The 15,596-nt window shown below is 45.0% G+C and overlaps 1 protein-coding gene across 2 annotated transcripts in view; it reads left to right on the forward strand.

The window, feature by feature from the left end:
* LOC147116679 (hepatocyte nuclear factor 4-beta-like) overlaps positions 1–15,596 on the forward strand; it is a 61,471-nt gene that overhangs the window by 17,307 nt on the left and 28,568 nt on the right. For both annotated transcript variants that reach the window (XM_085991783.1, XM_085991784.1), the window contains exon 3: positions 12,695–12,789. In XM_085991783.1, coding sequence (XP_085847909.1) covers positions 12,695–12,789 — 95 coding nt within the window. The remainder of the gene's footprint in view (positions 1–12,694; positions 12,790–15,596) is intronic.

Genomic DNA, 15,596 nt, shown 5'->3' on the forward strand with positions numbered 1-15,596 from the left:
CTGGGCGAGTTAGAGTACTGGGTGGATGCTAGACTGGGTGAGTTGGAGTACTGGATGGATGCTAGGCTGGGCGAGTTAGAGTACTGGGTGGATGCTAGACTGGATGAGTTGTAGTACTGGATGGATGCTAGACTGGGTGAGTTAGAGTACTGGATGGATGCTAGACTGGGTGAGTTGAAGTGCTGGATGGATGCTAGACTGGGTGAGTTGGAGTAATGGATGGATGCTAGACTGGGTGAGTTGGAGTACTGGATGGATGCTAGACTGGGCGAGTTAGAGTACTGGGTGGATGCTAGACTGGGTGAGTTGGAGTACTGGATGGATGCTAGGCTGGGCGAGTTAGAGTACTGGGTGGATGCTAGACTGGATGAGTTGTAGTACTGGATGGATGCTAGACTGGGTGAGTTAGAGTACTGGATGGATGCTAGACTGGGTGAGTTGAAGTGCTGGATGGATGCTAGACTGGGTGAGTTGGAGTAATGGATGGATGCTAGACTGGGTGAGTTGGAGTACTGGATGGATGCTAGACTGGGTGAGTTGGAGTACTGGGTGGATGCTAGACTGGGTGAGTTGGAGTACTGGACGGATGCTAGACTGGGTGAGTTGGAGTACTGGATGGATGCTAGACTGGGTGAGTTGGAGTACTGGGTGGATGCTAGACTGGATACGTTAGAGTACTGGATGGATGCTAGACTGGGTGAGTTGGAATAATGGATGGATGTTAGACTGGGTGAGTTGGAGTAATGGATGGATGCTAGACTGGGTGAGTTGGAGTAATGGATGGATGCTAGACTGGGTGAGTTGGAGTACTGGATGGATGCTAGACTGGGTGAGTTGGAGTACTGGATGGATGCTAGACTGGATGAGTTAGAGTACTGGATGGATGCTAGACTGGGTGAGTTGGAGTACTGGATGGATGCTAGACTGGGTGAGTTGGAGTACTGGATGGATGCTAGACTGGGTGAGTTGGAGGACTGGATGGATGCTAGACTGGGTGAGTTGGAGTACTGGATGGATGCTAGACTGGGTGAGTTGGAGTACTGGGTGGATGCTAGACTGGGTGAGTTGGAGTACTGGATGGATGCTAGACTGGGTGAATTGGAGTACTGGATGGATGCTAGACTGGGTGAGTTGGAGTACTGGATGGATGCTAGACTGGGTGAGTTGGAGTACTGGATGGATGCTAGACTGGGTGAGTTGGAGTACTGGATGGATGCTAGACTGGGTGAGTTGGAGTACTGGATGAATGCTAGACTGGGTGAGTTGGAGTACTGGATGGATGCTAGACTGGGTGAGTTGGAGTACTGGATGGATGCTAGACTGAGTGAGTTGGAGTACTGGATGGATGCTAGACTGGGTGAGTTGGAGTACTGGATGGATGCTAGACTGGGTGAGTTGGAGTACTGGATGGATGCTAGACTGGGTGAGTTGGAGTACTGGGTGGATGCTAGACTGGGTGAGTTGGAGTACTGGATGAATGCTAGACTGGGTGAGTTGGAGTACTGGATGGATGCTAGACTGGGTGAGTTGGAGTACTGGATGGATGCTAGACTGAGTGAGTTGGAGTACTGGATGGATGCTAGACTGGGTGAGTTGGAGTACTGGATGGATGCTAGACTGGGTGAGTTGGAGTACTGGATGGATGCTAGACTGGGTGAGTTGGAGTACTGGGTGGATGCTAGACTGGGTGAGTTGGAGTACTGGATGGATGCTAGACTGGGTGAGTTGGAGTACTGGATGGATGCTACACTGGGTGAGTTGGAGTACTGGATGGATGCTACACTGGGTGAGTTGGAGTACTGGATGGATGCTAGACTGGGTGAGTTGGAGTAATGGATGGATGCTAGACTGGGTGAGTTGGAGTACTGGAGGAATACTAGTCTGAGTAAGTTAGAACACTGGAGGGATCAACTTAATCGGCTGAATTGCCTTTTCTTTTTCTGTGTGGTACAATAATGATTTATGCAAATGGTTAAGTCACTGAACTATGTTTTGCACTATTTTCAAAACAGATCACTTGAAAAATTATATCATGTTTAAGCAATTTTTCCCAGCAAATACAATCATTATTCCTGTTGGTACCTTTCATTTTCATTGATATGCATTACAAACATGACACTGTAAATGAATGCCCTGAGTGTACAAGAGAGAACTTACCTGTGTCACATTATGACCCATTAGTGCACTGATTTGTAAAAGTGCTATGATAGACTGATAAGACTGAAATATATGAAGTACAGTAAAGTTCAAATATTATGATCATGTTTAGGAATGTTTGTGATGATCACTACAGACAAGTTATTTCCTGTGAGACTCAAAGAATTAAACTTGTTTTCATTCGAGAAGGGATTGAGCGGTATGATGAGAAGTAGATAGGTGACTTTGATCAAAAAGGTGACCCGCTGGTTGGGTCTAAAGGCTTCCTCTTGTTCCTAAAAGTTGTTTCGTACTCATGAGAAAAGAAGACTAAGAGGGGACATGATCTGGGCCCTTAGTATCATGTAGACACAGTGGCCTCGAATTTTTACGGTGGGGGTGGAGGGCGGGAAGAGTGCGCGCAAACCTGGACAGGTCGGATCGCAGAGGCCTTGCTGACCTTAACTGTAGGGCTGTGGCGTTGCCACATTGGGGAAACACTGTGTGTATGTAGATAAACCTGTATAATCCCCTTTTAACTGCTGTATTCCCCTCCCCCCACAAGACAGTTGCAAGCTGAGAGGAATAAGGCATGTTCAGACTTGCCTGCTGCTGAGAGAAGGAAAACCAATCAGGTTCCAGCAGGTGACCAATCCGTGAGTCATCACAGGCTCGTGGGCTTTACGAATTCAGTACTGTATTGTGAGAGTTGGAGTAAAGACCTATTTCTTGTAGCTCGCTGTGTTGCCTATTTCTTTACGCAGGAGACTGTAGTCTCCCACATTGGTGACCCCGACGTGATCTTATCGACGTCGGCGGGAAGCCGGACCTTATTTCAGTAGACCGCCTCAAACCGGCGCACCTGGACCTTAGCTTCCCGGTTCGTCCGGCTCTTCCCCCATGGCGGGGCAGACCTCCCGCATTGGCGGCGGCCCCACAAGAGGACCAAGACACGCCAGAACCTTACTTCCCGGCCGCCGCCCCACCTTCGCCGGCAGCCCGTCCAGCCAGCCCACCGGCAGACCAGCCGCCAGACCAGCCGACGAACCAACCTGCCGACCTCCCAGACAGCCCTCCTCACACGCCAGATGGCTACTACAGCCGCTACGGCCGTTTGGTCAAACCTCCGCAGAGACTGACTTTTACAGTTAACGAGGATTCTGGGGGGGCGTATGTGGCGTTGCCACATTGGGGAAACACTGTGTGTATGTAGATAAACCTGTATAATCCCCTTTTAACTGCTGTATTCCCCTCCCCCCGCAAGACAGTTGCGAGTTGAGAGGAATAAGGCATGTTCAGGCTTGCCTGCTGCTGAGAGAAGGAAAACCAATCAGGTTCCAGCAGGTGACCAATCCGTGAGTCATCACAGGCTCGCGGGCTTTACGAATTCAGTACTGTATTGTGAGAGTTGGAGTAAAGACCTATTTCTTGTAGCTCGCTGTGTTGCCTATTTCTTTATGCGGGAGACTGTAGTCTCCCACAAGGCCTCATTTAAATAAAATTTCCCAGATTCCCACCCGACACCCGGTCAGATTCACTACCTGGTGCAGAAGCGGGAGCAGGAATTTGGCCGCAGGAGGCCACAACAGGGCACTCGTGGGAATGGTCCCAGTCAGTCATTAAGCTGGGGGATGCCCTCAATAAACATGTAGGGAGGGCTGGGGATTCCCTTTGCTCAATCGGGGGGAGGCTGGGACTGGAGTGGCCTAAGGACTCCTTGCGGGGCCCCCTGAGGGGAAGCACTCCGGCTCCTCCATGGCCCACAAGGAGTTCAAAGCAACGGCCAGTTTAAAAAACTTACCGTGGCCTCTTCTGGGCAGTCGGCTCCTCCCGCCATGTTTCTGCTGCCAAGCAGCAGATAGTGTGGGACTCTTGCTCCTCCTGGCCCACAAGGAGTGCTATTACCTTCTGTAAACGGCAGCTCCCACCTCCATTTCACTGCCGGGTTTCCCGAGCCTTGCGAAACCCGAGTGGCAGCAGTTAAATTTACATTAGGCTCCCAGTTGCACTGCGGGAGCCTGATTTATGTGTCCCAGACGGGACACTTGCACTGCACGCGACCTGCTGCCATGAAAAGGTGACACGCTGGTTGGGTCTAAAGACTTCCTCTTGTTTCTAAAAGTTGTTTCGTACCCATGAGAAAAGAAGACTAAGAGGGGACATGATCTGGGCCCTTAGTATCATGTAGACACAGTGGCCTCGAATTTTTCGAGAATGGCAGCCGGCACTTACGCATCAGGTTAAGGTCACGTTTCGTATTTTTAAACATTTAACCAACCGCAACCCCCCCCCCCTCCCAGATCTCCTCCCGCCCATCGTGGGGGTTAATATTGAGATCATGGATACTGGGTGACAAAGCCTACGTTCAGCTCCCAGGGATAATAAGCCCCAAAAAAGTGTTCCACACAGCCCGCAGGGGCGTGCTACAATGAGACATATGCCTCCACTAGACTGGTCATTGGGACAACCATCAGGGTGTTAAACGCACAGTATTTGCCTGGATAAATTACACCGCAGTAGGCTTCAGGTCGGGAGTCAAGCGTGCTGTTCTCTTCACAACTTTGCACTTCAGGAAAGTCTAGACTTTGCCAAGACTGGCGAAGAGGCCCTTGCTTAGCTGGAACCAAAACTACATGAAGCAGGCTATCAAGAAAATCAGCACTCGGATGCAAGGGCCATCAGAACACAGATCATCTCTCCTGTGTGACACAGTGCTCCACTGCCTTACCTACTTCGCTCCCGCTTGCAAATAAAGGAATAGTCACTCAAATCACTACCCATCCTATCACATGGCCATGCATCAGCTCTCTTTGCCCCTGCATAACCATACCAGTATACACCACCGTTTAAAAAACTCATTCTCGTGATGTGAGCGTCACTGGCAATGCTGGCATTTATTGCCCATCCCTAGTTGCCCTGAATTCTTTGTAGTGGTTTGATAGAATGGAGAGACTTGCTAGGCCACTTCAGAGGGCAATTGAGAGTCAACCACATTGCTGTGGATCTAGAGTCACAAATAAGCCAGACTGGGTAAGAACAGCAGGTTTCCTTCCCTAAAGAACAATTAGTGAACCAGTTGGGATTCAACAACAATCTGACAGCTTCATGGTCACTTTTACTGATACCAGTTTTTAATTTCCAGATTTATATTAAACTGAATTCAAATTCTGAAACTGCCATGGTGAGATTTGAACTCTCGTTTTCCTGGATTACCATACGACAGGATCTCTTAGATGAGACCTTTAGCTGAGTGCCACTCATTTCATTAGCAGCCTTCTTCACATGAGCACAATGCAGTGGCCCAGTATGATTTGGACAGGTTGGGTGATTGGGCAGATGCATGGCAGATGCAGTATAATGTGGATAAATGCGAGGTCCACTTTGGTGGCAAAAACAGCAAGGCAGATTATTATCTGAACGGCAATAGATTGGGAGAAGGGGAAGTGCAACGAGACCTGGGTGTCCTTGTGCACCAGTCGCTGAAGGTAAGCATGCAGGTGCAGCAGGCGGTTAAGAAGGCAAATGGTATGTTGGCCTTCGTAGCGAGAGGATTCGAGTACAGGAACAAGGATGTCTTGCTGCAGTTGTACAGGGCCTTGGTGAAACCACACCTTGAGTATTGTGTGCAGTTTTGGTTGCCTTATCTGAGGAAGGATGTTCTTGCCATGGAGGAAGTGCAGCGAAGATTCACCAGACTGATACCTGGGATGGCAGGAATGATGTATGAGGAGAGATTGTGTCGATTGGGCTTATACTCGCTGGAGTTTAGAAGAATGAGAGGGGATCTCATTGAAACTTATAAAATTCTAACAGGACTAGACAGACTAGATGCAGGAAGGATGTTCCCGATGGCGGGGGAGTCCAGAACCAGGTCACAGTCTAAAGATAAGGGGTAAGCCATTTAGGGCAGAGATGAGTAGTGAATCTGTGGAATTCTCTACCACAGAAGACAGTTGCGGCCAATTCATTAAATATATTCAAGAAGGAGTTAGATATATTTCTTAAGGCTAAAGGGATCAAGAGATATGGGGAGAAGGCGGGGACAGGGTACTGAATTTGGATGATCAGCCATGATCTCACTGAATGGCGGAGCAGGCTCGAGGGGCTGAATGGCCTACTCCTGCTCCTATCTTCTATGTTTCTATGGCCCAATAGACCTTCAACAACCATATTCTTTACACCAACTATGGAGGCCAGTTCTTTCCTTCTTAAAGGGGTGTTTGACTGTTTCTTTCATGGGTACGATAGTGTAGTGGTTATGGACAGGAAAAGGATAGCATTAGCTCTGAACTTTGGGGGGGACTTCCAGATTCACCCTAATCTATTCCCTCTCTGTTATCAGTTCCCAGGATATTGAGTTCAAATTGACTCATTGTAGATGTTTTGTAAAGGTACGGTTTTATGGATTAGAACTCTCAGAAGGACAGCCAAATACCATATATTAATGAGATTGCAAACAGTTGAAAAGAGCCTTTCAGTTCAGGTTTGCTTCCCCCATTTCAGTTTATCAATTCCTAATCAACCATATACTTAGGTCTCTATCTAGTAACTTGCCAGAGAATGATCTCTGGATTTGATGCCGGGGAACCGACAAATATTAAAGCAACAGGAGGCCTGTTGCATTCATACATGATTCAGAATTGGAGCCATTTTAACATTGGGTAGATAAGGTGGTTAAGACGGCTTACGGGATACTTTCCTTTATTAACAGAGGCATAGAATATAAGAGCAGGGAGGTTATGCTTGAACTGTATAAAACACTAGTTAGGCCTCAGCTAGAGTACTGTGTACCATTCTGGTCACCACATTACAGGAAAGATGTGATTGCACTAGAGAGGGTACAGAGGAGATTTACGAGGATGTTGCCAGGACTGGAGAATTTTAGCTATGAGGAAAGATTGGATAGGCTGGGGTTGTTTTCTTTGGAACAGAGGAGGCTGAGGGGAGACTTGATTGAGGTGTATAAAATCATGAGGGGCCTAGACAGAGTGAATAGGAAGGACCTATTTCCCCCAACAGAGAGGTCAATAGCCAGGGGGCATAGATTTAAAGTAATTGGTAGCAGGATTAGAGGGGAGTTGAGAACAACATTTTTCACCCAGAGGGTGATGGGGTCTGGAACTCACTGCCTGAAAGGGTGGTGGAAGCAAAAACCCTCATCGCATTTAAAAGGTACTTGGATATACCCTTGAAGTGCCGTAACCTACAAGGCTACGGACCAGGAACTGGAAAGTGGGTAGCTGTTTTTTGGCCGGCACAGACACAATGGGTTGAATGGCCTCCTTCTGTGCTGTAAATTTCTTTCACAGCCTCTGGTCATCCCAAAGCCCTTCACAACCAATTATTTTTGAAGTGTAGTCACTGCTGTTTTGTAGACAAATGTGACTGCCAGTTACAAGCAGCTACATCCCACAAACAAGAGTGAGATAACTGACCAGCTAATTTGTTTTAGGTTGTGTTGCTTGCAGTTTGAATTTTGGCTCGGACATTTGGAGAACTCCCTGATCTTTGCCATGGGATCTTTACTTGAACAGGGGCCTTGGTTTAATATCTTATCTGAAAGATGGCACTTCAATCAATGCAGTACTCTCTTAGTACTGCCTAATTTATGCACTCTAGTCCTTGAATGGGGCTTGAGCCCACAATCTACTGATTTAAAAGCAAGAGTGCTACCATTGAGCCAAGCTGACACATTAACCTCCAAATCTTAATATGTTTGTCCTGCTCTTTTATTTTCCTAGTTTCCTCTTCTTTCCTGGTAGTTTTAACACATGCTGGACTATGGTAGTTCTTTGATACCTTGCCCAATTGGCTTTTCTTCATCTGTGAACCTGTACATGGAGTGTTTGGAGGCTCTTTGATAATTGGGGGACATCACAAGCCTGATTATGTCCTCACCTAATATCCACATATCTACTTTCCTGTAGGAGTGATTAGGTATAGATCAGAGACAGGATTCTGGGGTAACATTTCTCCCCTTGGCCCAGTGGTGTTGGGAGCAATTCTGGTATCCTTGGCACCACACCAGTTTAGATCAACTAACTCAGCATAAACTAGGAATTGAACTTGGGACTTCCTGGTCTCTATGGCTTAGTACCCCACTAGGCCATACATTTACACAACAAGCCATTGGGAAGCTATTGTTCCACTCTTTATATTGATGCATGTTCTGATCACTTCAAAAAGAATTCGACATTCCCATTAGCTCCCTGTCATTATTGCTACAGTGAGCAGGGCAGGTAAGCGCCGCCATTGTTTGATCAAGTTGGCTGACATCCATCCTAACCTATTTTACTCCTTAGCATCCAGTATTGCTCAAAAAGTGCCACGTTACACTTCAGTAACTTCATAATCTGATCGTGTGATAATAAAATTGCTGTGATTCATACAAATGAAATTACCATTGCTACACACCAGCATTATCAGTTAAAGGCATGATTAACAGTTATCACACTTGTTTATTCCTGTACAGTGATGCATTCAGGTAATAAAATTATAAAAGTGTTTGAGGAATATCCTTTCTACATAGAAAGGGGCCTTTGTTGCCTGGTAAAGTCTGCATCCTGCAAGGAAGACTCGACAAGACTCACCAATAAAAGTCTATGTAATGACGTAATGAGCGTTATGATATCATCGACTGCATGTGTAGCGACAATCTGTTTTAAACTTCGAGACAATTTTCAAAAACTCAATGTAAAAGATCAGATCGCCGAGATGGGTCAGAGAGGAATTCCCAGATTTTTCCCCCCCCAAAATTGGCCTGGGTTTTTTATCTGGTTTTTCACCTCTCCCAGGAGATCACATGGTCTTTGGGTGGGGTGGGGAGTGTATATATTGTGATACATAAGGTATCGCAATTGTGTGACATGGGTTGGATGGACCAGAGGGCCTGTACCTGTCTGCCATTGTTCATATGTTCGTATGTAACAGGTGGAAGTGCTTTAATTTTGGGAGGAGGCCCAGAGTGTGCAGTCATATCAGACAGGCTGAGATATAACCCTATCTTCCCCCTGGAGTGCAGGGTGGAGATAGGGCTGTATCACTATAGGACTGATTCTGCGACACATGTTCCCATCTAGTGAGGCTCCATAATAAAAACAGAAAATGCTGGAAATACTCAGCAGGTCAGGCAGCATCTGTGGAGAGAGAAACAGAGTTAACATTTCAGGTTGATGACCCTTCGTCAGATTTCCAGCATCTGCAGTACAGGAAACTTTCTGGTATCCGGCACTGACGGGACCGAGCTGGTGCCGGTCGATCAACACTGCCGGAAAAACGACGCTAATGTTAAAACATATGGAGCTTCTGAGCTCCGTGTGAAGCAACAAACCCTGTTGCTTAGCAACAGCTTCAAAACAGTCGGCGCAGCTTGCAAGCGTCTCTGTAGCTAAGCAACAGCTTCAGCTAGACGCTTGCAGAGCCAGGACTGGAGAAAAAAAGCAACGAAAAGTAAAAAAAGTTATCTGAACCAACTCCTGAATTTTGCCGGTGGATAGAGCATTCCGGATATTTAACCTCCGGTTAAACGAAAGTTTCCTGTATTTTACTTTTGTATTAGTGAGGCTCCATGCTAGGTACAGAATTAATCCTGCTACATAAGCTTTCTTTTAAGGAATTTTGTGCTCATCAAGGTTATGAATATTAGTTCTGGGGAAGGAAACGCTCCTGTTTCACGTACCCAGTGTCCCCATAAAAAATGACTCTTGCTCCTTCAAGTTTAGGAGTGCAATAAAAACAAAAAGGAATTCCCATCCTGTCCAATCTGGTTGCAGCAAGTGTAATAGCAGCTGGATGCAAGACTGATGTAAGAAACAGAGTTGGGAATACAATCATTGCAATACAAAGACAAAACAGCAACATAATTTAGTGCCTCAATAAAAATGCATTATGCAATATAGTAAGGCAAAAAAAAATATATATGACTTTACAACTAATAATAAAAAGTGATACCCCTTGAAGAAACCAACTTCTCCAGGCCAGGCCATCAACACACTGCTATGCTTGTTTCAGCATAACCCTATTTCCACCCTGTGCCCTAGGACTAGGGGTATAGTCTCAGGATAAGGGGTATAGTCTCAGGATAAGGGGTGGGCCATTTAAGCCTGAGATGAGGAGGAATTTCTTCACAGAGGGTTGTGAATCTTTGGAATTCTCTATCCCAAAGTACTGTGGATGCTGAATTGTTGAGTATATTTGAGGCTGAGGTAGATAGATTTTGGACTCATGGGGAATCAAGGGATATGGGGATAGGGCAGGAAAGTGGAGTTGAGGTCAAAGATCAGCCATGATCTTATTGAATGGCCGACTCCTGCTCCTGTTTCTCATGCACTTAGATTCTTAAGTTGTTACGTTGAGGTGGATGAGTAGCCTTAGCAGCGAGGAGGTGGTGAGAGAGTCATTGGCCGCGATTTTGCTGGCGCTCAGAGAGGCGGGTCAGAGGTTAAAGTGCTATTGATTGACGACGGGTCCTGAACCCCCCCGTCAACCTACCTCCAAACAGCTTTCCCAAGTGTCGAGTCCCCGATTTGCGAATGGACCCGGCCCCTAGTGGCGGGAAACAGATTAAAGGCAATTACCTGCCTATTAACAGGTACTTGTCAATAGTTTTCAGCCTGTTTTTCAATTTTTCCTGCTTCTGGGTCGGGTTTCCTGACATCTGGACACCAGGCCGGGTAAGTGTGGAGTGTTGTGAGTCTGGTGTAATGTTTGTGAAAAGATGACAGCTGCAGAAGTGGTGTGGAGGATCCAATGTTGCACATGGTGACTTTCAGAGCAAAGAAAATGTTGGTTACTGCATTTTTAAAACATATACAGGTTTCTTTAGCTTACAAGTTTTTAAATTCAACTATATGTCCAGTGCAACCTCATTGGAAGAACCTCTCTCACCAGTGACAGATCACTTCTGTCATCTCACCTGCAGCTGCCATCTATTACAGCATATGGAGGGAGTCATTGGAGAGCCTGGGTGCAAGAGTTCACCTTTGTGCAGTGATTGTGTGTTTTCAGCACCTCAATGCGGTCAAATACTGAGAAATCAGCTGTCAAAATAAAATTGTGCATGGTCCCTTTAAGGAAACTGGCAGATGACGTGACATCAAATTACGCCATCAGACCCGCATCCTGTTAATTGGCCGCAAGGTCAATCAAGGGAAAATCACGTCTGTGGAGCGGAGGCAGCTGGGAGCAGGACTGGAACCTGGAAACCAGCTGTCCCGCACCCATCCCGACACCGATCACAAAATCACGGCTATTGAATCCAGTATGGGACCCATTTTAATAATATTGAAGGTTTAATGGGGTAAATTTAAATTTTAAATGGATTTAAAATTGTAGGAGGTGTGCATCTGAATCTCTGTATTACACTCCTAGGGGTAGATCTTGACTGTGCGAATAGTGTAAAATGGATGATAGTGAATAGGCAGCCCGTTTTACATCTCTTCCAATTTTTATTTCCATTTCCATCAGGCTATCTGTGTTATTTTTACAGTAAATAACCAGTTTAAAATGTCGCAGACAGGAATTTAACCGGCTAATCATGCATTAAAGATGCCACACAGGGAAAAAGAAATGCTGTCAGATCTTTTACGTTGGCCCTCTCATTTGGGAGTAAAAGATCCCATGGCACTATTCGAAGAAAAGCTGGGGCATTCTTCTGGTTTCCTGGGCAACATTTATCCCTCAACCAACACCACTGAAAACAGATTATCTGGTCATTTTATTTCATTGCTGTCTGTGGGAGCTTGCTGTGCACAAAATGGCTGCCACGTTTCCCTACATTGCAGCAGTGACTGCTCTTCAAAACTACTTCATTGACTGTGAAGCACTTTGGGACGTTCTTAGATCATGAATAACATTATATAAATACAAGTTTGTTTGTTCAAAATCCTTTTGTGTTCACCCTAATTTTTTTTTTGCTCTTCAGTATCTAACACTTTTTATTTTCTTATCTCAACATGATCACAACAAATCAGAGCAATACTCATCTTCTGTACATGATGATTATATCATTCAGTGGAACAGTTCAACCCAGAGTAGGCTAGGTGCGGATAGTTGATAGTAACATTTGCGATGTGGCTATCATTTTGGAAAGGAGTGTGAATATCCTGTGTCATGTGACCTTCATGATCCTCATGTGAGGAAAGGAACATAGGAATATCGGAACAGGAGTAGGCCATTCAGCCCCTCGAGCTGGTTCCGCCAAGCAGCGTCTCCCAGTTCGATCTGTTACATTGCAGAGTCCCCACCTGTTGCTCTCATCTTAATACATTATTTTCAGATTCGCTCTAAAATATAGCTCATCACGAGCATGAGGTCCCCAGCTCATGTACACGGCATTCACAAGTGGAAATGGCTGGCCTGTAGGTCTTTCCTGCAAGAAATTATTTCCTGGATTTGAATCCTTTGGGCTTTATTTAATCGTTATTTCTCAGTGTGTACAGCACATTGCTAGTCTGAGGCGCCATTTCAAAACTTTGGCTCCGCTTGGAAAATGGTGCTGCAGATAACAATTTAAAAGGCCATTTTGACAAATAATCAATATTATCTTCCCTGTCCAAAGGTTTAGCAGGCAGTGTGTGGTCGACAAGGACAAAAGGAACCAGTGCAGGTACTGCCGACTCAAGAAGTGCTTCAGAGCTGGGATGAGAAAGGAAGGTAAGGGTATTCATCCGATCTGCTGCATTCTCCAGTCAGGTCTGCTTATAAAGTTGACACTTTCCTCTCCTGGTATGTAGGATCAGACACCGTACCTATAGATTACCACCACTGTCATTCATAAAAGATTAATGTCACGATAATTCCTTTCCTTCTAACATTGGCCCAGAATTTGCAACCAGCGGTGAAGCGAAGGTGTCTGCTGCTGGCCCCGAGGTACGCCCCGCACAGAGCTCTCGTAATCCGTGTGTCGAGAACTTCGGGTTTTCCAACCTTGAATTCAATTCAATGGAACTTAATGGGGATCCCCTTGTGCGAAGTGCTGTGACTTCAACAGGCTGTCGAAGCAGCCAACCAAAAGGCAGGATTCTCGTAGACAGCCGACGAGGAAGTGGCTAAGCCCTTAAAATTCGAACTTTTTAAAATAGTTAGAGTGAGCAAAAGAAAGACTGGTGTTCTCACATGGGGAAAAGGCAATTCTAAAATAAAGATGCACAAACTTAGAAAAAAATTGTTAATTTTCTTTGGAAAAGTTTCTTAAAAATGTTAGTTATATTAAAATAGATACATTTCACACTGCACATAGTTTTCCAGGCCCTTAACATTTGTTAACAATGCGCTGTTAAAACCCAGTTACACCTAATCCCTTTGGCTCTAACTTTTAGTGGGGAATTTAACAGCGTAATTACTGCGGAAGAGCCGAAGTTTTTGTTAATTTCAATGATTTATGAGATTTCACTGATTGCCGGCTCTGCGGGGGGAGGGGGGGGAGGGGGGGGAAGGGGGCGGGGCACAGCGCAGCCAGTTTCGGAGCTGTCACTGACAGACTGACAGAATACGCCGTCATACCAACCGCAAATTCAGGGCCATTGTTTTTAGTGAGAAGGTTATATTTACTTCTGCACCCTGGCACATAAATCTCACATCTGGTCAATTCTTACCTAGATTACAGATGTTACCGTTAATCCTTTTTATTGAAAAGACACAATGAAATCTCACTGGGAACTACAAACCTGACAATTACAGCTTAACTACCGCTTCCTTGCTCATGTGTCTTGTTGTCAAAGCTTGGAGTTACAAAAATGTGGTCATACGCCTGTAACTCATCTATTAACCTGCAAATAAATGTTGTGCAGTACAAAGTGTTTAATAAACGAATTCTGTGCCGAGATGAATTAGCACACATCTGGGATTTTGCTAAGTACATAAAACAGGTAAATCGGGTGAATTCAAACTCATCTTCTCTCAATCTCTCTCTCACTTTCAAAAACATGCACAGCCCTGTAAAAAATTAACTTACACTTGCTATATTTTTATGCCATCTACATTGGCAGATTTTTCATATCAGTGTCATTGTATTGCTCAAAATGACTTGTAAATGCAACAGTCTTGAAGAGGACGAATTTGAAGGGTTATGGGGAAAAAGCTGGGGTTTTGTTGTGACAGGACACTATCTAAACACCTCAGTGCCACAGACTATGTACAGTAACATCTACCCACCTATTGGAGGTTCCACTACTGAGGCTGATCATTTGGTCAGTTGCATCCCATGTGCTCACGTCATTGTACAGCACTTGTGATATTGCTGCCATTTAATTCACACCTAGATATACCCATTAGAATCTGGATGCATTGTATCTAAGTGGCTTGATATGGGCCTTTGTACTGAGGTTTGCACAGTGGCGGCAGATTTTTAAAAGTCAGGCCACCACCATCTGTTCTCAGGAACATAGTTAATGAGAGAATTAATAGGATTTCAGTCCAAATTAATGGAACAAGTTGGACCATGAATATTCTGATTAATCCTGTGAGTGACTGACGCTGATTTCTACAAATTGAAACTGAGGCAGCCACTGAAAGCCCATTTCAAGGAAAATATACAACCAAAACCAGCCTTAAAACGGAATAAGAAAACATAGCAAAGGACGACCCATTACAAAAAAGTGATTACAATAATTTATGTTGGCCAAATACAGTTCTGTCTAAATGTAAAATCTCTTTAAAATCTATTTAAATATTTTGTCACGACAGCTGATAACCTCTTGGGTATTGTTGGGTCTGCATCATTGAATCACAGTTGCACAACTCAATACAGTTGCCAAACTGCCTGACGTAAGAAAACTACTAAGCACTTCATTTGAGTATAAAACAAGGCTTTAATCAACTGTTTCACAACCATGAGATTCTAGTTACATCACTAGTTCCTGGTTACAAAAACATCCTGGGCAAGCTGGGCCCACGCCCAAGTATTTATACTCCTTGGACAACGCCACCAGCTGGCCACCCAGTGTTACTTCATGAGTCATTTCTTCATGAATGATAAGATTCACGACACTGCCCATATACTGGCCTAAAATATACACGCCATATTGCAAATCATGGGGCAAACACATATTGAAAGCTCGTAGTGGGAATCTGGTCACAAGCTGCTGTTATTAAAATTAATGGATGGAAGATTGTGGGAAACGCATCCTCAAATTCCCACTTTTGGCAAGATGAGAATGTTTTCCCATGTGTTATCCTATACAATGTGAATCCCCTCATTACAACAATCATACAACTTCAGATGAGGTAAATACTGTACTGTTATGAAACTACTTGCAGGCACAAAGGATAAAAGAGAAAATTAAACTTGATGTAAAATACAGAAGCTTAACTGTTCAGCAAATAATAGAATGGTTTTAGAATCACCTACTGCTCTTTTCCCCTCATCTCTTGGAGTACTGGGGTAAGGTTCCAATGGGACAGCAGCTCTCTGCTACCTTACCCAAGTGATCAATCTTCATGTGTAAGCCTAGACAAGACGT

This window comes from Somniosus microcephalus, chromosome 6, assembly GCF_052327205.1.
Source record: "Somniosus microcephalus isolate GS21.2 chromosome 6, FLI_Smic_1.0, whole genome shotgun sequence".
Lineage (NCBI taxonomy): Eukaryota > Metazoa > Chordata > Chondrichthyes > Squaliformes > Somniosidae > Somniosus > Somniosus microcephalus.